This window comes from Salmo trutta, chromosome 18 (assembly GCF_901001165.1).
Source record: "Salmo trutta chromosome 18, fSalTru1.1, whole genome shotgun sequence".
Taxonomy (NCBI): domain Eukaryota; kingdom Metazoa; phylum Chordata; class Actinopteri; order Salmoniformes; family Salmonidae; genus Salmo; species Salmo trutta.
The window spans coordinates 54,765,760-54,791,708 of record NC_042974.1 but is presented as its reverse complement, the minus strand read 5'-3'; the positions used below and the strand labels follow the sequence as shown (position 1 = coordinate 54,791,708).

General features: G+C 42.0%; 1 protein-coding gene across 2 annotated transcripts; it reads right to left on the bottom strand.

Annotated features, from left to right (window-relative positions):
* Nucleotides 1-1,422: 1,422 nt before the first annotated feature.
* LOC115153538 (voltage-dependent anion-selective channel protein 2) lies at nt 1,423-24,164 on the bottom strand. Of its 2 annotated transcripts, none has more exons than XM_029699083.1 (9): nt 23,735-24,164; nt 22,144-22,215; nt 7,248-7,297; nt 6,983-7,135; nt 6,850-6,902; nt 6,395-6,622; nt 4,387-4,537; nt 2,551-2,608; nt 1,423-2,453 (listed from the first exon to the last, which is right to left on the bottom strand). In XM_029699083.1, exons 2-9 carry the CDS (start codon nt 22,208-22,210, stop codon nt 2,362-2,364), a joined length of 852 nt encoding a protein of 283 aa, XP_029554943.1. In that variant the 5' UTR covers nt 22,211-22,215; nt 23,735-24,164; the 3' UTR covers nt 1,423-2,361. The 2 variants fall into 2 exon arrangements, with proteins under 2 accessions (XP_029554943.1, XP_029554942.1); XM_029699082.1 differs by having other exon boundaries at nt 23,972-24,163.
* Between the last annotated feature and the right edge of the window lie 1,785 nt (nt 24,165-25,949).

Sequence of the window (25,949 nt, the reverse complement as noted above, 5' to 3'; positions counted from 1 at the left end):
TCACAATTTACCCATGATACATCATGGTTTTGATGCTCTCGAGCACAGCCCTTGTCAGAGCATCCATTACCAACAGTCTCCCCTGATAACATAAGTTATTTTAACACCTTCAAGAAAAACCCTTATCAGCTGTTTACAGAATTGGTATCAGAAAAAGCAATGTGTAACCATGGACTTTATTATACAACTCCCTGACCAAGCAATGGTCCTATTTAACTATTATTTAAAAAAAATTACAGAGTAGACCATAAAATAGATCTATGCATTCAGCCGGCATTGAAATCTCAACGTACACTAATAACACAGTTATAACGGAGATCAATTAATCAGCATGGATACAGAAAAGACAATGAACAAATGTATTCACTCACATTTCTCTCTCCTCCTCCTCAGATAACCTCACCACTACGAAAAATCCTTCCAGCTATTGAGGAAAGGAGGCATTTTTGCCATTTATAACGTGAGTATTTCAATATAGCTCAGTCATGTAGGATGTTGCCCATAATTCAACAAAATATCTATTCAATGACCTATTCAATTTTGGCATTCAGAACCAAATTAACATTCGTCAAAGACTACAACAGTTCATCTCAAATCACATGAAGGGCAGGAGTAAGCAACTAAGAAGAAAACATAATTACAATGCTCAATGCTTTAGTTCTGTGGAGTGGGAAGGTTGTGAACCCTGCAGCTGATGTGGACACCCAGGCCAGGTGGAAGATGGGCTAACACTGGCCTTCAAACTGTAACTATGTAGGAGACAGGTCTTTAAACTAAAGTGTGAGACACTGGCCTATTCTGTAATAAACTGCAGTACCTTGGCTTGGATTCAATCCGTAGTGCTGAAGACCCACGCTATTGGGCGATTGAAATTTAAAGGCAATGTTCCCGCGTTCAAGGAGACTGCATATGACGGCTCAACCTTTACATTTCAAATCACTCTATAACGCATCGTCTCGCGTCAGATGGTGTGTCACTTCCCCGTGACGCTGTCCCTATGTGCAGGCAGAATCGACGCACTAACGTAAGACAATGTCTACAACGCAGATCTTCCTCGCTATGGTTGAATCTAGCCTTTAAGTGAACTTTTCGTTATGATAATCAGCTGGTACTTGCCATCTTTTTAGTACAGGTACTGACTTTTCAATTGTTATTTAATCATGTCATTAATTCAATTAGTGTTATGCTGCCTTGAAAAACTGTCATGAATTGGTTTAAATGAAAAGGACCAAAGTAATAAGGGTAATATTTACAGTACTACACATTTTGTACACAGGTGAGTCATACTTTCACTGTATACTTGTTTGTTTGAAATGTTCATTATAGTTGAGCTGCACATTCAATTGTAAAACAAGTGACTTGTATATTTTCATTTTGTCCAACTGTATGAAGAGGTGACATGATATATGAAGGAAGAAAGGATTGACTTGTTTAAAGACTTTATTGTAAAGGTTGACACACGAGTGGACTTGGTTTCTGATCAATGTCCCAGTCATATCATTTATACACAGTTATGGGAAGGGGAGGTGGAGGATACACTCAATTAATGGTTTCTCTTTTCCTTTTCAAATCCCATTTGCCATTGTCGTGCAAATTTACATTACCATATTCAACTAGGAAGCAGGTTAGTTAATCAAGACAGTACAAGTCTGCTAATGACCGCAGAGTGGGTAAGCAATAAGCATAGTTACCAAATCCTCAAGAATATTAGCTAAATAGATCAACCAATAGATTGACGTTTAAGGTCTCTGGAGTTGATGATAAGCATTGTGAGTAGGAGCCGTCCCAACAGGCAAAGCGTTGCTAACCGAATGCTACTATATGTGCAAATGAAACAGGGAAAGATGGGATATAAATATAGGTAAAAAAAATAAATTAGGTATAATATAAATTTGCCTGTGCGCAAAACAGTTCAGGATTGTCACATAATATAATGATATAATAATAACATTCTATTATTATACATATTTAAATCAAAGCATATATCTTCATATAAACCCCCTCGGACTGTACAATCCAATGAGCCAAACCAATAAAGCAAAACGCTTTAGGATGTATTTCACTAGTGGTTCAGCACAGCATAGAAACAAACACATGACTTGATAAATAGCAGACCTAGTAGTACTAGCCTACAAACCATATGAAAGGAAATAAGTGGCTGATGGGGTTGGGGATCCATCTAACTGACAGTACTGAGGGCTGTTGGGCAGGGCGTGTTGTTGCTTTAGATTAGATTCATCCCTTTGAGACATCCCTTAAATGGTGGTTGGGCTAGAAATACATAAGGCCAAATTATTCTGCGATTCCCTAAATTAAATTAAATTAAATACAACGACTTCACTACACAGGTTAGCTAGATACTTATGCTTCCAGCTCCAGTCCCAGTCCCAGTTTGTGGCCACCGGAGTTGATGCTTTTTCCATCGACCAGTGCAGACAGGACGAGTTTCATACCTGCAGAACAGGAAAAATAAATAGAAACTTGGCTACAACAGCCCACTTTGGAGATGATTGGCAACGCTTTTGCAAAGTAGTGAGAGCCAGTTCTTACCTGGCCGCAGTGTCTGGGTATAGCCAACTCCCACCAAGCTGGCATTGTTAACTTTAGCCTGGAAAATATAGCAACAAAACACACACAATTAAAGATATCCTCCGGAACTTTGGCGACTACTATGTATTTTTTTATTTTTTTTATCTCCCGCTTTGGGCTGGATGTGTCAATGTGTAGTTCATACATGCATAATCTAAGAGCAGATTTACTGTTTAACCTCAATTAGCTACAAAATCCCTAGCTTAAAATAAATTCTGGAACCTGTGCTACACTATTTTCCCAGACCTGCCAACCCTGTCCAACTATTTAGATAACAGACGCACGCGGCAAATAGGAGATTCAACCAAGTTTAGTCTCTATAGTAGAGGAACGCTTGTCACCTCTCAAACAGGGCCAATCACTAGGGCCAGCTCACAAGCATTGTCTTTTTAGACACGGTTCCTAATCAACACTAAAAGCAAAATAATTTTAAAAACACAAAAACAAATGATCGCATTGACAGACTGCAAACTGGCTACACAAAGCTTAAGTAGGCTACCGCAAAGGGAATCTGACCGTTGTTCGATAGAAGAGTCCGCTGTTTCAGCCTATGTAAAGGTGCCTATTCTATTTCTTTGCGGTGCATACACCATTTCAGATTTTCGAAATTGATAAAATCTCAAATCTAGTGCAGACATTTTAGAAGCATTGCCTCAATAGCTAATGCCGGACACATTCATTCTTCAGCACGCAGTCTTCTAAACTCCCGACTCGATTTAATGCCAAGATGTTTATATTTATTTTTTATTATACTTTGTAATGCTTTTTGTGACATGGATCATAATTACAGTCTCAGGTTGCGTGATTCTCGTAATGTTACATGGAAAGTACAACTAATGGGATGCAGAATTAAATGTATATCACACTCACACAAATGCGCCCAGTTATTTTTCGTATTTGCATTTACATTTCTTTCACTAGGAAATGCGAGTGAACTGCTGGCACTTTAGAGCCCACTGAATGTCCATCTTATGTTCGCTAACGTTAGCTTGAAACAATTAGTGTTTACCTTTCCACAACACACGGAGTCGAAAAGTGATTTGTCCATGTGTTTACATACAGCTGGCAGTCGGCAAACTCATCATCACAACAAACAGGAGGGGCAGATGGGGGGTAGCTACGTTGAATAATGATGTATTAAGTCTCCATGTCCGTTGACACAAACGCCGTACATCTCTGTGTTGCAGCTCGAGAATCGGGATGTTAGATTTTTTTAGATCCCCCCCTCCCCCCCATCAGGCCCTATTCATTTCTGCATACTTTTAACTCGGATCTCATACATGGACAGAGAATTGCATAGTTGGTATGCAAAATGCATGCATGTTGGCAGGTCTGTTTTCCTTACATTTTGCCTTGTGGGCCAGCCCTCTGGCAATTCCAGTTCAACCAGTAAGCTTCAGCCCCTCGCCATATGAGTGACAGCTAGCAAGATGCACATGATGCACAAGATGCACCCACAGCAGAGAGAGAGCAATGACATGGTGCACATATGTGATGTAGTACACCATTTTCGGGGACCACTTTTGGCTTGTGAACTTTCAGAACTACTGATTAAAAAGTATACAAAAGTACCAGATAATCCCTTTAACACTGGAATACAAAGGGTTATATGATAATTATTGTCACGGAATAAAACAAAATGTACATTTTTTTTAAACTCCTGTTACTTCCTAAAATACCCATCCCCATTTAACAAAATACTAATCTCACAGAACCAGAGTCTCTGAATATTGAACACAGCTGTAAAGTCTGGCATACAAAACATATAAACAAGACAAGCAAAAGAGCAGCACTCACGGATATGGAGGTACTGGAGTCCAGCTGGTACTTGGCAGCGATGCCAAAGCGGGTGCTGTTGCTGCCTGCTGTCCAGGCCAGGTTCACAGCAGTCTCCAGCTGGTCATTCACCTTCTGGTAGATGGACCCTCCAAACTCTGTGCCATCATTACTGGGATATATGAAACACATTGAGGGAAAAAAGTATTTGATCCCCTGCTGATTTTGTATGTTTGCCCACTGACAAAGAAATGTTCAGTCTACAATTTTAATGGTGGGCTTATTTGAACAGTGAGAGACAGCATAACAACAACAACAACCCAGAAAAACATATCAAAAATGTTATAAATTGATTTGCATTTTAAATGAGGGAAATAAGTATTTGACCCCCTCTCAATCAGAAAGACTTCTGGCTCCCAGGCGTCTTTTATACAGGTAACGAGCTGAGATTAGGAGCACACTCTAAAGAGAATGCTCCTAATCTTAGTTTGTTACCTGTATAAAAGACACCTGTCCACAGAAGCAATCAATCAGATTCAAAACTCTCCACCATGGCCAAGACCAAAGAGCTCTCCAAGGATGTCAGTGAAAGATTGTAGACCTACACAAGGCTGGAATTGGCTACAAGACCATCGCCAAGCAGCTTGGTGAGAAGGTGACAACAGTTGGTGCGATTATTTGCAAATGGAAGAAACACACAACTGTCAATCTCCCTCTGCCTGGGGCTCCATGCAAGATCTCACCTTGTGGAGTTGCAATGATCATGAGAACGGTGAGGAATCAGCCCAGAACTACACGGGAGGATCTTGTCAATGATCAAGGCAGCTGGGACCATAGTCACCAAGAAAACAATTGGTAACACACTACGCCGTGAAGGACTGAAATCCTGCAGCGCCCGCAAGGTCCCCCTGCTCAAGAAAGCAAATATACATGCCCGTCTGAAGTTCGCCAATGAACATCTGAATGATTCAGAGGACAACTGGGTGAAAGTGTTGTGGTCAGATGAGACCAAAATGGAGCTCTTTGGCATCAACTCAACTCGCCGTGTTTGGAGGAGGAATGCTGCCTATGACCCCAAGAACACCATCCCCACCGTCAAACATGGAGGTGGAAACATTATGCTTTGGGGGTGTTTTTCTGCTAAGGGGACAGGACAACTTCACCGCACCAAAGGGACGATGGACGGGGCCATGTACCGTCAAATCTTGGGTGAGAACCTCCTTCCCTCAGCCAGGGTATTGAAAATGGGTCACGGATGGATATTCCAGCATGACAATGACCCAAAACACACGGCCAAGGCAACAAAGGTGGCTCAAGAAGAAGCACATTAAGGTCCTGGAGTGGCCTAGCCAGTCTCCAGACCTTAATCCCATAGAAAATCTGTGGAGGGAGCTGACGGTTCGAGTTGCCAAACGTCAGCCTCGAAACCTTAATGACTTGGAGAAGATCTGCAAAGAGGACTGGGACAAAATCCCTCCTGAGATGTGTGCAAACCTGGTGGCCAACTACAAGAAACGTCTGACCTCTGTGATTGCCAACAAGGGTTTTGCCACCAAATACTAAGTCATGTTTTGCAGAGGGGTCAAATACTTATTTCCCTCATTAAAATGCAAATCAATTTATAACATTTTTGACATGCGTTTTTCTGCATTTTTTGTTGTTGTTATTCTGTCTCTCACTGTTCAAATAAACCTACCATTAACATTATAGACTGATCATTTCTTTGTCAGTGGGCAAAGTACAAAATCAGCAGGGGATCAAATAATTTTTTCCCTCACTGTAAGCAGACATACATTATGTTATCCTTGTCTGATGAACTGCTCTTTTTGTTTGATAACTCAATTAGAAGATGAATTGAAATGCTCAAATCCACCTACAACTTATCAAAATCAATTGCTAAAACATTTCAGTTCACCTTTAAGCACAAAGGAGACTCCTCTTTCTAACCATGGTAGAAAAATTCAGCCTTGTCACTTTAGTGCCGAGACATACAGTAAGTCCTCCAAAGTACAATCGATATGAAGCTTACACATTGGTGTGCAGCTGGAAATCTCCTGTCTTATAGCCAACAGCGAAGTTGCTCTGGGTCATTTTGGACTTGGCCGTGTCGAAGGTCATCTGATAGCCAGCCAGCCATCCCTCGTATCCGGCCACCGCTGCCCCATGGATGGCCGGACCAGCAAAGTCAAAGTCTACGTCCACACCCAGGTTGACGTATTCACGCTTATAGGCAGTCTTCACCTTCCCACTCTTCTTGCTGTTAGAAAAAAATAAAAAGGTAAAGAGAGGGGAAAAAAGATGATTAATAAACATCTGATATCTCGGTTGTTCTTGTTCAGTCTTCCCTGACTATTTTCAATAAAGAAAGTTTGGTGGATTATGCAGCGCCGAACATGCACAATAAATGTTATCGATTCCAGGGTCTCAAAAGACTGGTGAGAAACATTCAGTTATGCTTGAAACTAAAAAAGGCACAAACCTTACCCAGAATTTGGTGAGAATTGGGTGTCGAACGTAAGTTTCAGTCCTTTGGTGATCTATGGAATATGAAAAAACTAAGCACAACCAAATAGAAAGCTCACAAATCATTTCAGTTAGACTGGTTTCTCCTCTCTACCTGGTCTTCAACAGTGATCTCAGTCCCCAGAGTATTGTCTGTGGTCCACTTCTCTGTAAAAGTCAGGCCGTATTCACCCCATTTGTACTTGGTCTCCAAGTTCCCGTTGACTTTGCTGGTGTCAGTGTTGGAGGAGCCCGAGGTTTTGAATTCCTAAAGGACAATTACAACAGGGTTAGTTACGAGTTGTAGGCTATCCTATCCTTTGTTATACAAGAGCATAATGCACAGTAATTCCCTGGCAAGATTGAATAGAAAAACTCACCACTCCACTTGAAGACTTGGTCTTGACATCAAGTTTCACCAATCCAAAACCTTATGAAGAACAAATCACAACATTCAGACCACCACATGTTCCTTTGTATGGTAAGGTTCCTTTGCATTTCAATATTTGACAAATGGACCACTACATGGAGAATACTGATCCATATGGTCCAACTGTGACATGGCTTGAACAAATTGAATGTCCGGTTGTTATCATCATGTTTCCTTCCTGTGAAATAGGGGTAACAAAACACAACCATGTTTTTCCACATCTCTAAAGGACTCCCATATATAAAATGGACGGTTGTGTAAGAATATTTTACTGAAAAAGTGGTTTAATTGATAGATATTGTGACACACCCACTTAACTCAAGCAGTGCCTTGCTGGAGGGGGGTACATAAGCTCATGTAACCCAGTATTGCAAGCAGTGATATTGCAAAAATGTGGAATACGAGTAGTCAAGTGTCTGCCTTTTATACAATTTGGGATCTTTTAAAGCATTTTGGAAATATATACACCTGTAAACACAGATACAACAGACGGAAATATCAACTGTGAATATTTATAATGAATGTTAACTTCACTTTTTGGTAGCTGTTCAAAATAACTTTCAAAGTCAGATTTGCTCTCATTCAGTGCTATGGGGTCCTGCCTGACCCCCAAACTAAAAAATACGCGTTTGAATACCCATACTAACATACTGTATACTACATTTAAAAAAAACAGTATTTAACCTTTATTTATGTAGGCAAGTCAGTTAAGAACAAATTCTTATTTACAATGATGGCCTAGGAACAGTGGGTTAACTGCCCTGTTCAGGGGCAGAACAACAGATTTTTACCTTGGAAGCTCGGGGATTTGATCTAGCAACCTTTCAGTTACTGCCCCCAAGCTCTAACCACTAGGCTACCTGCCGCCCCATACATACTTAAAATGAGTACACACACACACACACACACACACACACACACACAGTACTATTAGTTTATTTTAGTATACTGTAAACGACCGGTATGCTTTCAGTTGAGCGTACTAGCGCTTCGCCTGTCTACTGGAAGTTGATGTTGCTGTGCAACCTCTTGCTAGCATAAATTACTAGCTAGACATTTTACGACTTCGGGTGCGTTTGTCCGTTTGTAAATTCAGAGCGTTACGCTCTCGGAGCGCACACTTGACGCTCTGGTCGAGGAGTAGGGTTGATTCGAGCGTTCTGACCTTACAACGGCAGTCAAGTGCCCAAGCTAACATTGGCTAGCTACTTCCAGACAAATGAGAGAACACCTCACTGACCATTTTACTCACCCTAGCAGAGCTGGTTAGGCTGTATCCATGTTATCCAGAGCGTTGGTGACTAACTGTGCTGCTGGCAACTCTTTAATTACGTTTTTTTTGCCGACGTTTACTGACACCGGCCATATTCAACGGGTGTTGAGCGTTCATAAATTAAATACGTTTTTCTGCGCTCGGAGTCTGGTACACTCAGACGAGAGTACTCTGAAATCGTAGTTAGATAGCCAGAGCAAATTTACAAAAGCACCAAAATGTCCATTGAGAACTCACAACGACTATAGCACTTAGCTAAGCGAAGAATGAAGGGAATAATCAAGTCAATAAACGCTGGGTAGTTAGATAGCATATCGTTAATATACTGGCTAGTTTGATGTATTATTAGCCAAGTAACGTTAGGTAGCTAGCTAACATTGTGGTAATGTTACTGCTGTAATGATATGCTATGTGGTTCGTAAGGACAGCGTAGCTAACAAACTGTCCGCCAACATAACGTAAGGTAATTTATTTGAAAAGTCATTACATTGCTCAACATTTGTCATAATTAGTTAAAGCAATGAATTTGTATCCGCTCTCGTTGGACTTCGGCTGCATATTTTCTGTCAATTTCTTCAAATCTGAAAACGATGTGAAGCCACGCTAATTTTCTGAAGAATTCCATTACGGGCCCTTAAAGCACTGAAATAGTGTTCATTGCTTGTATACTTCGTATTTTGGTGAAAGTAGTACGACATCCGGGAAATTTCGGCATACTAACTATATCCATACTATGACCTAAATTACTATATACTAAATTAACGTCACAAATAGTACCATTAGTATGAGTATTCAAACACAGCTACAGTAACACATTTTAGGTTGTGGCTACAGTAATCTGCTCAAAGGAAAACACTCAGTGTTTTCCATTAGCGCCGGCTGTCAGCTAATAAACCGGTTACAGATTAGTGTTGGGTCGAATCGCGAACGAGCCGGGTCTTGTAGGTGAACGTTGGGAGCCGGCTCGCATATCAGAAGAGCCGAATCTATTTATAAAAATAAAAAGTTGATATGAATAATCAAAATATTTAAATGAATAGAAGTAACTAATTCATATAAAAAAAATAAATAAATAAAATAAAAAAAAAAAAAATATATATATATATATATATGCCTAAATGCTCAAGCGCACACACATTCGTTCTGACTGTCTGCGCAGACTAACAGCCTCACCTGTTGTTCCTGTCAGACACGCAGTGCCAACCAATGAACCAAAGATGCGTGCGGGAAGGCCGAGCCAACTCACAGTCACACACTTAGCAGCCGTGGAGAGAGAGGAAGGACAGCTGTCAAAACAACAGCTGGAAAATGAGTCGGAAGCACAGTAGCATTTGGATGCATTTTAATAATGTAGACAATGTTAGAGCACAGTGTAGAATTTACCAAAACAAAAATCTCATAAAGCTGGTTCTATGCACAACCTACACGGCATATGCGAACTGTGCAACCAACTGTAAAGCTAGCTGTAGCGGAGCTTCGAAAAACTAGCGGTAATGCTAGTGATAGTGGTGGAGTCAGCATCTCCACCACTCAGTCAAGTAGTCCTACTCCACAACAACGCAGTCTTCTGAGGACCAGTTTATGCCAAAGTCTATGTCTGTAGCAAAACAAGGCCAAATTGATATTGCATTGGCTAAAATGATTGCCACCGATTTCCAGCCATTTTCAATCGTGGAGGACAGAGGTTTTAGAAATCATAGGAATAGTCTAAATCCAACGTAGACAATTCCAAGCAGAAAAACCCTTTTAAAATCACTTATTCCACAACTGTACGAGAGCACACAGGCTTCAGTCCAAAAAGCTACTGCAGTTTGCCTTACCACTGACTACTGGACATCAAGGGTAAGCACTTCTTACATGTCACGTCATTGAAAAATCTTCAATGTCTAGCGGTCTTCTGGACTGCTCCGAGTTCAGCGACAGACACACCTCAGAGAACTTGGCAGAGGAACTGTTGAGTGGTCAGAGAATGGCAAGTAGATGGAAAAGTGGTCTGTTGTGTTTGTGATAATGCTGCTAACGTAACCAACGCCATGAAAATGTTTAAATGGAACCATCATCCATGTCTTGCCCACACAATCAACCTGATTGTAAGAGATGCTCTGAAGGTGATGAAGCCCACTGGAAAAAGTGAAAGCAGCTGTGGAATACTTCCACAGGAGCACAGTAGGTGCTGAAAAACTGAAGTCTACACAAAGCCAGATGGGGATGCCTGAGCTGAGGCCTAAACAAGACTGCACTACAATTTGGAATTCAACATTTATATGTTGAAGCGGTTTCTTGAGTGAAAGGATGCCATCCTCTCTACCCTGGCCATTGTCAATGCACCTGTTGAGGCTCTGACCCAAGAGGAATGGGAGGTGGTGGAGGAGGTGTGCAGAGTCCTGGAACCCTTTGAGCAGGTCACTGTGGAGATCAGTGGAGGGGGGTACAGTAAGCAGTTATTACATCATTATTTAATCCAGTATTATAAATGTATACGAGCATGTAGTATCAGTAGACAAAACATGAACCTGAACTAATAAGTTACTGTTCTCTCTTTTCAGCAATGTGACAGCCTCAAAAATGCTTCCTGTGTAGAGCGAATCACAGAACGCCTCCAGAGAGAAGCAAATGTAACCACAGGACATGTGACAGAGTTTGACACCCTATGTTCATCAATGGACAGCAAGTTCCACAGAATGGAATATAACCACATGCTATCAGAAACCGCTGCACTTGACCCAAGGTTTAAGAAGTTAGCCTTCAGTGATGCCAGAGCGATTGATGAGGCACTTCAAAGAATAACCTCAGCAGCAGGGAGGGACAGCCCCAGCAGTCAGCTGGCTCAGGCACCAGGGCAACAGTAAGAAGAGAGATCCGATGGAGTAGTGCCACAAACTTCTGCTGTTTGGATAATGTTTGACGAGAGAGCAACTGGGGATGCAGCACGAAGGAATCCCTCAGCAGATGCCATAATTGGAGGTCCGATCCTATTTGGAGGAGCCCCTCCTGAGCTGGTGGAAGAACAAGGCCTCTGTCTACCCACAGCTTACTAAAGCCATGACAGCGAGACTGCATAGTGGCCACATCCGTTCCCTCAGAGGATCGTCTAGAAAACGGGACAAATAATTACTGAGAGAAGAAACCTCATCAGCCCCTCAAAAGTGAGGCAGCTTGCATTTCTGAATGTAAATCTCTCAAATGCAAAATATGGTCAACATTGCTGTGTGCTGCTGGTTATAACAAGGCAATAAAGGAGAGAAAAGAGGGACCAGTTTAATGATTTAAGTGGGATGCTGCAGTTTTGCACATTGTTCTTCATTTTCTTTGATATGGTGCAATATTCTATTATGCTGTTCAGATTGTATTCATTTTGAATTGCTAGATTTATATGCACTTTGTTTATATACATTAAAAAGTTATACTTCAAATGCAAATGTTTAATAGCATTCTTTTTCATAACAAACCAATGCATTTTTAAATACATAGCGGTTAAGGTAGAGTATGAATTCATTGAATAATTTAATTAGAATTGTTTTAACAACAATCATAGTCAAACTATAGCAAACTGTTTGACTTGAAAAAATACAAAACATATATTTTTTTAAAAGCCGTTTGGGAGAAAAGAGCCGGCTCTTCTTGATGAGCTGAGCCGAACGAGCCAGCTCATTGAAAAGAGCTGGAATGCCCATCACTATTAACTTGTTATGCTAACTAGCTAGCAAGAGGTTGCATAGCAACAGATTCAACTTCCGGTGGACCGGCGAAGAGCTAGCACGCTCATCTGAAAGGATACTGTTTGTTTACAGAATACTAAAATTAACTAATAGTATATACACTCATTAAATATGTAGTATACATTATGTCAGTATGGGTATTCGAACACAGCTCATGTCTCAATTGGCTCAAAAAAAATCCTTCTTTAACCTTTCTCCTCCACTTCATCTACACTGATTGAAGAGGATTTAACAGGTGACATCAATAAGGGATCACAGCTTTCACCTGGTCATGGAAAGAGCAGATGTTCCTAACGTTTTACATTTTCTCTTTCAATAAATAAGACCATATCATCCTCAAAAGTCTTGTGAATTAACTATTGCATTTGCCTGAGCTGAGTATGGAAGTTAATTTATAATAGCCTCTACAGGTCATAAAATATTTTCACCTCAATAACTGTTGTATCTGTTAACTACCTCATTTTCCAATTTATTTAATCTAGTAAATAAAACTTCAATTAATGATTTGTGAGCGGTTTGGTTCTTGAGGTTCCAGAGCTTGACGACGGTCCAGAATGAGTTTATAGCAAAATTGACTGATTATATTGTTGATTGTATTAACACTAACAGCTAATGATAAGTACCGATAGAGTTAATTCAAGGGTCTCTCTATAGCAGTAAAATGGCGCTGGAACAAATGGCAGCAGTTTTACAGGCGTCTAACCAATTCTGCTATTATGCGTTTTTTTCCCGCATTATTTGTAACTTATTTTGTACATAATGTTTCTGCCACCATATCTTACGGCAAAAAAAGAGCTTCTGGATATCAGAACAGCGATCACTCACCTCAGATTAGACAAATATTTTTTCTTCAAGAAGCAGGAAGCACAGGATGTACTGCGAACACCCGACAAGGCCGACATCCCCGTTATTAGCAGGAGAAAGAGACGCAGGTACAGAGGACACAGAGCGGGTGCCTCGTAAGGATCCAGAGAAGGCGAGTGGGAAAACTACCGTCAATATTACTCGCAAACGTACAATCATTGGACAATAAATTAGACGAGGTACGATCACGAATATCCTACCAACGGGACATCAAACTGTAACATCTTATGTTTCACGGAATCGTGGCTGAAGGATGACATGGACATTCAGCTGGCAGGATATACGCTGCACCGGCTTGACAGAACAGCACACTCTGGTAAGACGGACGGACGGACGGACGGGGGGGGGGGGGGGGGGGGGGGGGGGCGGTCTGTGCATATTTGTAAACAGCAGGTGCACGAAATTTAAGGAAGTCTCTGGATTTTCCTTGCCTGAAGTGTAGTATCTTATGATAAGCTGTAGACCACACTATTTGCCAAGAGAGGTTTCATCTATACTTCTCGTGGCTGTTTATTTACCAACACAGATCGGACACTGGCACTAAGACCGCACTCAATCAGCTGTATAAGGAAATAAGTAAACAGGAAACCACTCACCCAGAGGCGGCGCTCCTAGTGGCCAGGGACTTTAATGCAAGGAAACTGAAATCAGTTTTACCTAATTTCTATCAACATGTTAAATGCGCAACCAGAGGGAAAATAATTCTAGATCACCTGTACTCTACACAGAGACGCGTACACAGCGCTCCCTCGCCCTCCATTTGTTAAATCCGACCACAACTCTATCCTCCGGATTCCTGCTTAAAAGCAAAAATTAAAGCAGGAAACACCAGTGACTCGGTCTATAAAAAAAAGTGGTCAGATGAAGCAGATACTAAAATACAGGACTGTTTTGTTAGCACATACTGGAATATGCTCCGGGATTCTTCCGATTGCATTGAGGAGTACACCACATCAGTCACTGGCCTTTATCAATAAGTGCATCGAGGACGTCGTCCCCACAGTGTCATACCCAACCAGAAGCCATGGATTACAGGCAACATTTGCACTGGGACTCTAACCCGGAAGCTTATAAGAAATCCTGCTATGCCCTCTGACGAACCATCAAACAGGCAAAGCGTCAATACAGGGCTAAGATTGAACCGTACTACACCGGCTCAGATGCTCGTCTTATGTGGCAGGTCTTGCAAACTATTAGACTACAAGGGGAAGCACAGCCGCGAGCTGCCCAATGACACGAGCCTACCAAACAAGCTAAATCACTTCTATGCTCGCGTTGAGGCAAGCAACACTGAGGCATTCATGAGAGTATCAGCTGTTCCGGACAACTGTGTGATCAAGCTCTCCGCAGCCGATGTGAGTAAGACCTTTAAACAGGTCAACATTCACAAGGCCGTGGGGCCCGACGGATTACCATGGCGTGTGCTCCGGGCAAGTGCTGACCAACTGACAGGTGTCTTCACTGACATTTTCAACATGTCCCTGATTGAGTCTATAATACCAACATGTTGTTTCAAGCAGACCACAATAGTCCCTGTATCCAAGAACACAAAGGCAACCTGCCTAAATGAAGTGCTTTGAAAGGCTGGTAATGGCTCACAACACCATTAACCCTAAACCCACTTCAATTTGCATACCGCCCAAACAGAATGTAATTTGTTGCACTCCACACTGCCCTTTCCCACCTGGACAAAAGGAACACCTAAGTGAGAACGCTATTCATTGACTACAGCTCAGCGTTCAACACCATAGTGCCCTCAAAGCTCATCACTAAGTTAAGGATCCTGGGACTAAACACCTCCCTCTGCAACTGGATCATGGACTTCCCGACGGGCCGCCCCCATGTGGTGAGGATAGGTAAAAACACATCTGCCATGCTGATGCTCAACACTGGAGCCCGTCAGGGGTGCGTGATCAGTCCCCTCCTGTACCCCCACGACTGGGTGGCCAGGTATGACTCCAACACCATCATTAAGTTTGCAGACGACACAAGTGGTAGGCCTGATCACCGACAATGATGAGACAGCCTATAGGGAGGAGGTCTGAGACCTGGTCGGGTGGTGCCAGACTAACAACCCATCCCTCAACGTAACCAAGACTAACATGGAACTGAAACCGGCTGCGCGCGTGTGCCATCGTGCATAAATGCATGTTGTCCCCCCGCACCAAACGCGATAACGACAGGCAGGTTAAAATATCAAAACAAACTGAACCAATTACATTAATGCTTTTCAACCTGTCCCCAAATTTAAACATTTATGGCAATTTAGCTAGCTTGCTGGGATATAAACATTGAGTTGTTATTTTACCTGAAATGCACAATGTGCTCTACTCCGACAATTAATCCACAAATAAAACGGTCAACCGAACCGTTTCTAGTCATCTCTCCTCCTTCCAGGCCTTTTCTTTTCTGGACTTTAAATTGTGATTGGCAACTTTCATAAATTAGGTGCATTACCGCCACTGACCTTGTTTTTCTTTCAGTCACCCACGTGGGTATAACCAATGAGGAGAAGGCACGCGGGTACCTGCTTCTATAAACCAATGGGGAGAGGCAGGACTTGCAACACGACCTGGGTCACAAATAGAACTGACTTCTATTTTAGCCCTTGGCAACGCAGACGATCGTTGGCGCGAGCAGTGTGGGTGCAATAATTGAATATAGATTTCTACATTTATTTGGTGTAGTCAGCCTGTAAGGAGATGATCGTAGACTACAGGAAAAGGAGGACCAAGCACGCCCCTATTATCACCGACGGGGCTGTAGATGTGCAAGTTGAAAGCTTCAAGTTCCTTGGGTGTCCACATCACCAACAAACTAGAATGGTCCAAACACACCAAGATGGTCATGAAGAGGGCACGACAAAGCCTATACCCCCTCAGGAAACTAAAAAAAAAAAAGATTTGGCATGGGTACTCAGATCCTCAAAAGGTTCTACAGCTGCAAAATCGAGAGCATCCTGACTGGTTGCATCACTGCCTGTTACGGAACTGCCCGGCCTCCGACCGCAAGGCACTACAGAGGGTAGTGCGTACAGCCCAGTACATCACTGGGGCTAAGCTGCCGGCCATCCAGGACCTCTACACCAGGCGGTGTCAGAGGAAGGCCCTAAAAATTGTCAAACACCTCACCCACCCACCCCAGTCATAGACTGTTCTCTCTACTACCGCATGGCAAGCGGTACCGGAGTACCAAGTCTAGGACCAAAAGGCTTCTCAACAGCTTTTACCCCCCAAGCCATAAGACTCCTGAACAGGTAATCAATTGCCTATCTGGACTATTTGCATTGTGTGTGTCCCCCCAATCCCTCTTTACACTGCTGCTACTCTCTGTTTACCATATATGCATAGTCACTTTAACTATACATTCACGTACATACTACCTCAATTAGCCCGACTAACCGGTGCTCCCACACATTGGCTACCCAGACTATCTGCATTGTGTCCCGCCACCCTCTCTTTTACACTACTGCTACCATATATATGCATAGTCACTTTAACCATACCTACATGTAAACTCAGTCCGTTTTCAGGACCCTGTCGTTCAAAGATTATTTTACAAATTATTTCACAGATCTTCATTGTAAAGGGTTTAAACATGGTGTCCCATGCTTGTTCAATGAACCATAAAACAATTAATAAACATGCACCTGTGGAACAATCGTTAAGACACTAACAGCTTACAAACTGTAGGCAATTAAGGTCACCGTTATGAAAACTTAGGACACTAAAGAGGCCTTTCTACTGACTCTGAAAAACACCAAAAGAAAGATGCCCAGGGTCCCTGCTCATCTGTGCAAACGTGCCTTAGGCATGCTGCAAGGAGGAGTGAGGACTGCAGATGTGGCCAGGGCAATAAATTGCAATGTCCGTACTGTGAGACACCTAAGACAGCGCTACAGGGAGACAGGATGGACAGCTGATCATCCTCGCAGTGGCATACCACGTGTAACAACACCGGCACAGGATAGGTACCTCCGAACATCACACCTGCAGGACAGGTACAGGATGGCAACAACTGCCCGAGTTACACCAGGAACACACAATCCCTCCAACAGTGCTCAGACTATCCGCAATAGGCTGAGAGAGGCTGGACTGAGGGCTTGTAGGCCTGTTGTAAGGCAGGTCCTCACCAGATATCACCGGCAACAACGCCATCTATGGGCACAAACCCACCGTCGCTGGACCAGACAGGACTGGCAAAAAGTGCTCTTCACTGACGAGTCGCAGTTGTGTCTCACCAGGAGTGATGATAGGATTTGCGTTTATTGTCGAAGGAATGAGCGTTACACCGAGGCCTGTAATCTGGAGTGGGATCGATTTGGAGGTGGAGGGTCCATCATGGTCTGGGGCGGTGTCACAGCATCATCGGACTGAGCTTGTATCATTGCATGCAATGTCAACGCTGTGCGTTACAGGGAAGAGATCCACCTCACTCATGTGGTACCCTTCCTGCAGGCTCATCCTGACATGACCCTGAAGCATGACTATGACACCAGCCATACTGCTCATTCTGTGCGTGATTTCCTGCAAGACAGGAATGTCAGTGTTCTGCCATGGCCAGGGACGAGCTCAGATCTCAATCCCATTGAGTACGTCTGGGACCTGTTGGATCGGAGGGTGAGGGTGAGGGCCATTCCCCCAGAAATGTCCGGGAACTTGCACGTGTCTTTGTGGAAGAGTGGGGTAACAGCTCACAGCAAGAACAGGCAAATCTGGTGCAGTCCATGAGGAGGAGATGCACTGCAGTACTTAATGCAGCTGGTGGCCACACCAGATACTGACTGTTACTTTTGATTTTGACCCCCCCCCCTTTGTTCAGGGACACATTATTCAATTTCTGTTAGACACATGTCTGTGGAACTTGTTCAGTTTGTGTCTCAGTTGTTGAATCTTATGTTCATACAACTATTTACACATATTACGTTTGCTGAAAATAAATGCAGTTCACAGTGAGAGGATGTTTTTTTGCTGAGTTTACATACTACCTCAATTAGCCCGACTAACTGGTGCCTGTACATATAGCCTTGCTACTCTTTTTACTGTTGTTTTTTTATTTATCTATTGTTCACCTAATACCTATTTTTTTACTTAAAAAATTGCACTGTTGGTTAGGGCCAGTAAGTAAGCATTTCACTGTAAGGTCTACACTGGTTGTATTCGGCGCACGTGACAAATAAACTTTTACTTGATATCCAACCCTTGAAGATGCCCCTCAGGATAAATAAATGCATCAAATAAAATCTGATTATTTGCTGGAATAATTAATTAAACAGTAAATGATCTATAATATTAACTAGCCAAAAGTCACAACAGCTTGGAGGGCACTAGGCTGAGCTGTAGTCGATGAACAGCATTCTGACATAGATATTCCTCTTGTCAGGATAGGACAGTGTGCAGTGCTATGTCGATTGCGTCATCAATGAATCTGTTGGGGCGGTATGCAAAATGTAGCGGGACTAGGGTGTCCAGTTACGTTCACTTTCTTAGGTACAGGAACACTGGTAGACATATTTTGAAGCAAGTCAGACAGACTTGGATAGGGAGATTGAATATGTCCGTAAACACTCCAGCCAGCTGGTTTGCACATGCTCTGAGGACATAGCTTTGGATGCCATCTAGGCCGGAAGCCTTGAGGGTTAACACGCTTAAGTCTTACTCACGTCGGCCACAGAGAACGATAGCTGACAGGCCTCGTGAGCAGTGGTGGCCCCGCGTCGGTAGCTCAGCGTTTTCCTCCAAGCAGGCAAAGGTGTTTAGCTAGTCCAGGAGAAAGGCCTCGGTGTCCACAACGTGGCTGGCTTTCCCTTTTTAATCCGTGATTGTCTAAAGTCCCTGCCACATACTTCTTGTGTCTGGCCCATTGAATTGGTTTTTGGTTTGGATAAATTCTAAATCGTCATAGAGGAAACAACATCCTCTATGCACTTCCTGAAGAACCCAGTCAGAGTGAGTGTATACTTCAATACTTGTCTCAGAGGTAACCCGGAACACTTCCCAGTCCGCATGATCAAAACAATCTTCAAGCATAGATTCCGATGGGTCAGACCAACGTTAAAACAGTTCTGGGAGATTCATGATGGCATTGGAGAGGTGCAATTCCTATGACATGTGAAGGCCCATTAAGTTGATGGCATTTCTTGACAATGAGTGTCAGGTTGTGTTGGTTCATTGTAAGTCGCTCTGGATAAGAGCGTCTGCTAAATGACGTAAATGTAAATTGTAGTGAACACCTGCCGTAGTCATTTAGGATAGGAGAAAATTGTCTTAGACAGTAGACACACATTACTGCTGTATACAAAATAAACACTACATTATACACTCAACATAACATACATTGCACATTACCCTTATCATATAGCCACATATATAATACTTTGCACATTCCCTTATTCTGTCAGTATTGTCCTTAGCAAGCTCATAATTGAACCTATTGCTGTTTAGGTATTTGATGGACATGGGAATGAGGAAGTGCTTATACCTGTTCAGCTTACATGTAGGGACCCTATAGTGTCTGCCTGATACTCAGAGTGAAGTACATGGGAGGGATCTGAAATAATTTCCTACGCAGGTCTGGTAACAGTCAGTTCAGAAATAGTCTGCAGGGAAGGATGTTGCCTCACGCCCATTACATTCATGGCAGTTTGTATCAGTTGGACTGATAAATTGCAAAACCAGACTGATGCCATATATCAGGATACTCTATGACTGCATGGTAGAACAGGAGCGTTCTTTTCTGGTCAACTCCAAAAACCCTGAGTCACTGTAGGAAATAGAGGCGTTGTGGTACTCTGCAGCAGACACTACTTGGACCTTCCAGCTCAGCACATTGCACATGTGTACACCCAGGTACTTGTACGAACTAACCTGTGCTATGTTGGCATTGTAGACAACCACAGGCACGTGGTCACAGACAAGATTTGGGGTCAAACACCATCTTCTCTGTTTTCTTTACATTGAGGATGAGGTGGTGCTCATCACACCACTTGACAAACCTTTGAAAATCAGACCTGTAAGCATGGTTGTAGCTTGTCATGTCTGGTTGCATCCAGGGTGGGAAATGAACTTTGTCCAACAGTTACGGTGGCAAGTAGATTAAAAAAAATGAAAATCTACCAGCCACTCAGAAATTAAGACAAAATATTTTTCTGCTATTGTTACAGCTAAAAACACAAACAACGAATGAGCATGCTTTGTAAAATGTTTCTAAAACAAGAAATGTATTACCAGTAAGATGTAATGTGGTATATTGCTCAATTCGATTTCATGAATGTGACATGAGTTTTTTAACTGTGTGTACAAAACATTACGAACACCTTCCTAATATTGAGTTGCACCCTTTTTTCCTCAGAATAGTCTCAATTCGTCAGGGCATGGACTCTACAAGGTGTTTTAAGCGTTCCACAGGAATGCTGGCCAACGTTCCTTCAAAAAGAAATCAGCACTGAGCAAATTTCAGGTCTGCGGAGCGCAAACTTGAAAGTTGTGAAAATTCAGGGCAACTTCCAGCTCATGTTTACTGTGAACACTGAGGCTGTACCCGCTTTAAGTTACTGTTTCAGATAGTGGTCAAGTAGGCTTCTGTGGCTATTTGATCATAACATAGGCCTACCAGAGTGGCAATGGAGAACAACGGAGAAAATGCATCACATAAAATGTTAACATGAAACTAGCTGTTCTATCATTCAGCCTACAGTAGCAGACAATGTGTGGTGTCAAAGCAGGACTACATTCCATGACATGCAGGGCTTGACATTAACCTGTTTATCCACTTGTCCTTCAGACAAAGAGGTGACTGAAAATGTTGTGCTTGATGCAAGAAACCACTTTACAAAATAAAATGCATTATTATTCCCATACCATTATTACAGAGAATCAGACAAATTATGCTTCCCTCTGACTATTGTCTACTTAGCCTATTCAAGCAAGTCTCAAAATACAAAACTGCCCCTTTAGCTTGGGGTTGCCATGCCACTGTTGCTTTTTTCTATATCTAGACCTTGTGAGTGTATATTGACAGAGTTTTACAAAAAGAGTTTTCAGTATTGGTTATAAATTTGAAAAATATCTCATTTAAAAACATGTATACGGGTGATTTTTATTTTATCTTTATTTAACTAGGCAAGTCAGTTAAGAACAAATTCTTATTTTCAATGACAGCCTAGGAACAGTGGGTTAACTGCCTTGTTCAGGGGCAGAAAGACAGTTTTTTTTACCTTGTCAGCTTGGGGATTCGATCTTGCAACCTTTCGGTTACTAGTCCAATGCTCTAACCACTAGGCTACCTGCCACCCTGATTTAACCATCATTTAAATGGTATTGTGGCTGTCATATTGGATTTAGAGTAAAATTTAAGGGGGCCCCCTAACATAATTGCAAGAGCAAGGGCTGAACATATGAAATACATTTTTTTTTTATGTTGTGTCTGAGCCCACTTGCCTTACAGCCGATTACAATAACTACAACATAAAAATAATACATGTGTAACTGTATGCATTTTTGTCAGGCAGTACCTTACAGCACTGAATGAGAACAACTTTGGAAAGTTCTCTATTGAACTTAGTTGATAGATACATTTCTACTTATTGCATCTGTGGGTTTATATTTCCAAAATGTTTTAAGATATCCTAATGCTGTTTGTATGTGTACTGTATAAAGGGCAGATAATTGACTATTTGTATCCCCCCTGCACTGTTTGTGTTAAGGGGGTGTCACAATATCTATAAATGTAACCACTTTGCAGTAAAATATTTTTACACAACCATCCCTTTCATATATGGGAGACCTTAGAGATATGCTTTGTTATACCCTCGGGTAGGTATCTCAAAAACGAAAGCCCTTTGAGGAACGGCCACTAGCCTATTAGGGCGTAAGAGAGGCCAAAGCAAAGTGATGCTTCATGTTCAAGCTGTCACAAGAGGTCCCTGTTACGTATATGTTTGTCACTCTCGTCACTTCTACATGGGTAAACCAACCAGTTAAGACATTTACCATATCCTTTGTTGAAGATGTCCTTTGCAGATTTGCCAAGGTCACCATATGATGGAGGCACTGCCATTACACCTGTGACAAGAAAAATGGAATATGAGAAATCTAGCTATTGTAGTACTACTGACTGAGTTCAGCATGTAGCCTATAGAGGGAAATAGTAATGGCGCCTTTTTGGAGGCACCAAATCTGTCATGGTTCTTTGGACAAAGCCAATGGGGAAATGAATACCATTTTTGTAGATTTTTTTTTAAATAAACACAGAAAATAAGGTCTGTGGTAAACACAGACTTAAGAGATCTTATATGTTTTGATCTATGAGATAGCTGATGAAGATTAACGTCACTTTGTACATTTTAAAGCATTTATGTAACAAAAAAAGCACAAAGGCTTCATAATTCATAAAAGTCATGTTAACTGACTGATAGTAGCCTATCTACTAGAAAAATTAAAAAAAAGCTTAAGTCTGTTAAGCACAGACCTTGCCTGGAAACCTTGAGGTTGAATTGCATTGAACTCTATGTCCGGCAGAAATTAGCATTTGAAATCAGGAAAGTTTCCTCTCATGACCTCTACATACTAAAATGTTGAATAAAATTATATGTTGAATAAAATTATATTTTAAAGTACTTCACCGGTTGTCTGTGCAGTTGGTCCTTTTGGGGGTAATAATGTGGGTCGATATATCCACAGGAAAGTATAATTACATCAACTTTTCAAAGCGCTGGTAGTGCTTTATAATTTGTATCACCTGAAGCATGTGCAGAACCATGTAAAACACGTGCAAGAGCTTGGCAAGTATGCATGTATTTGAATGTTGTGTGCATGCTTCAGGTGATAGAAATCTAAACACACTACAAGTGCTTTGAAAAGTTGATGTAATCATACTTTCCTGTGGATATATTGGCTCACATTCCTACCACCAAAATGCACAGACAACCGGGAAAGTACATAAAAACATTATTTTATTCAACATTCTGCCCAACATAGAATTCAATGTAACTCAATGTCGGGTTTCCAGGCAACAGCAAGCCTTATTTCGGCATTTATCCCAAAACCCTATACTTTCCCCATAGGGATTGCTGAACCAACCAGATAACTAATTGCGGGGTTTTGGACTACAAGCTGGCGAGCTCTATTGCAGCAAGTGTATGACAAAGATGGTATTGCCACAACATGCATGTTGTTGTCTGCTTGTCATCACTGATTGACTAGTGGCAGTATAATCCACCACCCAGTAACTGATTAGATAGGGAATTTATGATCATCTCAGCATAGGACCTTGCAAACATTTGAAGGGATATTGCCAGGCCTACAACCACATCTACACAGGTGAAGCTTTGAAGAACATGGTTATCTGCAAGCAGCAGCCATCTTGACATCGATATTAGCACTCCTACGCCTCTGCATTGTCTTGCCTAGATCATTCCAATGACTGACAGTGGCGGCTTGTTCAATGAAAGTCAAGCTAGCTAACTAGCTAGTAGAGTTAGCAAATAGCTAGCTAACAAACTATCACATCACAGACAGGGATAAAAATGTTGAGTAAAAAAAAAAATGCACATTTACAATGTCGTCAACGACCATGACTTGCCTTTATCCTTGACAAGGGACCAAACTTTAGCTAGCTGGCTACACGTTTCTCTTCGCTGGATCCTGGCTGGCCATGTCCCCGTCTTGACTTTAGCTAATGGCTCTTTGGCTAGCTCGCTAACGTTAGCCCACAAAGACACCTAACGTTAGCTACTGTAGCTAGAAAAAAAGGCCGACATTTAGGCCTAACGTTACTTAGCTACTGTAGCTAAATTTTGCAGGAATATTATAACTTCACCTCAGTTGCTTGGAGCTTTCGTTGGTGCAGATAGTTGGTTTGACTTGTTTTCAAGCTGTTTCTGACACCGCGTCGCGATACAGTCCTGTCCAGCTGGAGGGCGATGAAGGAGAAACCCATAGAGATAGATAGAAGTCTCTAGAAGAGGGGGCGAGACATCCCACTCCTTCAATTTCTGTTTCAATGGAAGTCAATGAACTAAGTAGACCAGACCCAGTTGTTATCGTATTGGTGTCTTTGGGAGAGCCATGCCCTCCTTAAGTAGACAGGAACTGACATTTTTTTCAGTGCTAAACAGCCTGAGTGAACTGTCTTAATTCATCCACCATCTTTGACTCTAGTGCCCAAAAACCATTTTAGCATGGGCAGCGCCATTGAGGACTTTCACCATTTTGAAGTAGTCAACTTGGTGGAACTTCATATAAGTTACAGAAGGTTCACATAATTCCATCCAGGTCATCAGGAGGGATCAGCCAATGAATTATACTTGTGCGCAATCATTCCATAACTGCAGGTGGCAGTAAATCCCCAACCTTGACTTTTATACCTGTTCAAACACACTCCAGGTGGCAGTATGCACCCTTTCAGTTTGTTTGCCAACTCATAGAAGTAGTAGAAGAAAATGGGACTACTTCAAAATGGAGATGGTACAGTATGTAGACAGGCTAAAACTGCTTCTCCAATAGAAATCTCGCTCACACTTGGCTAGCTAAGCTCATACGTAGAAACACGGCATCGAGTCTAACGACGCAGAACCTATGTAGGCTGTCAAATCAAAGGCACTCTTTCGATATAAAGTTGTCTTTGACATACATGAAAATGTGTTATTTTGCCACTTTCACAAGGTTGGAGTAATAACATGTTGAACTGCTTAAGAAATTGGCTAAAATCTAGGTTGCCTTTAGATTTCGAGAAAATTAACAACGAATGAAGAATTTCTCACTTCTCTCATTGACTTTTCAAACCCCGGCCTGGTCTGTTTCGCAAGCGTTCCCGGAAGTCTCACGATGTTGCGCCTCTGGATTTAGAAACTCTGTGACACTGCTCATACTCTCACAGACGCAACAATGGGACAGATACAATGTTGCGTCCTCTAACTATCTTTATGGAGAAACCGCAACAACAAAACAACCCACAGGACCCTGTAAATGTAGCTGTCGTTTCTTTGCCTGTCTAAAACAAAGCAGGATGGCCTGAGTTATGCGTTAATTTGATAATTTGTAAGTCCATATTTGAGTATTAAGTTAGTACAAGACTAAAACACTTGAAAATTAATGTATTTATTAACTTAATGCAATTGTCTTCACGAATAATATATCTGGAAACTGGAAGCAGTCTTTCTCCTCACCATAGCAACCATGGTGCTTGGCTTAATATGCAGCCCAGAACCATATATTTAAGCGATGTTTCTATTGCCACTTTGAAGTCAACCTTGGTGAGCTAGCTAAAATTGTTTCCACTTCCTCCAGAAATGTAAAATGATGCCATGTTGATAGGCAGCCAATATGTAACTGCAGCTGGCTTCGCTAATGTTGCTAGCAAGATGTTGAAGAATGTAATTCATCCTCACCATGCTGTAACTAACGTCACCCCCATACTTAGAACCATGTATTTAGTTTGCTGACGGTTGCTAGCTAGCTAAACAGTTAGCGTCGTCGCTAGAATAACAGGCTAGCTAGCTTAAGTCCTCCCTTGCTCGTCATGGCATTGGCTATTAGCTAACCAAGCAAACGAGACAACGTTTGATATGATTTAGCTAGCTTTCAATACGACCTGACCAACTACAATCCATGCTAGCTCACGTTAGCCAGCTTCTTTCAACTCTGTTTTGCTAGCTATCTTTAGGTAGCTAGCATTCGAGGGCTGACTTTTCATACAAGTTTATTGCGTAGTGCAAAAATGAATGAAGGATCCAGCTATGGTGGTAATTCGTGTCATGTCTGACTACTACAGTACTGCTTGTCCATGTGCTAGCTAA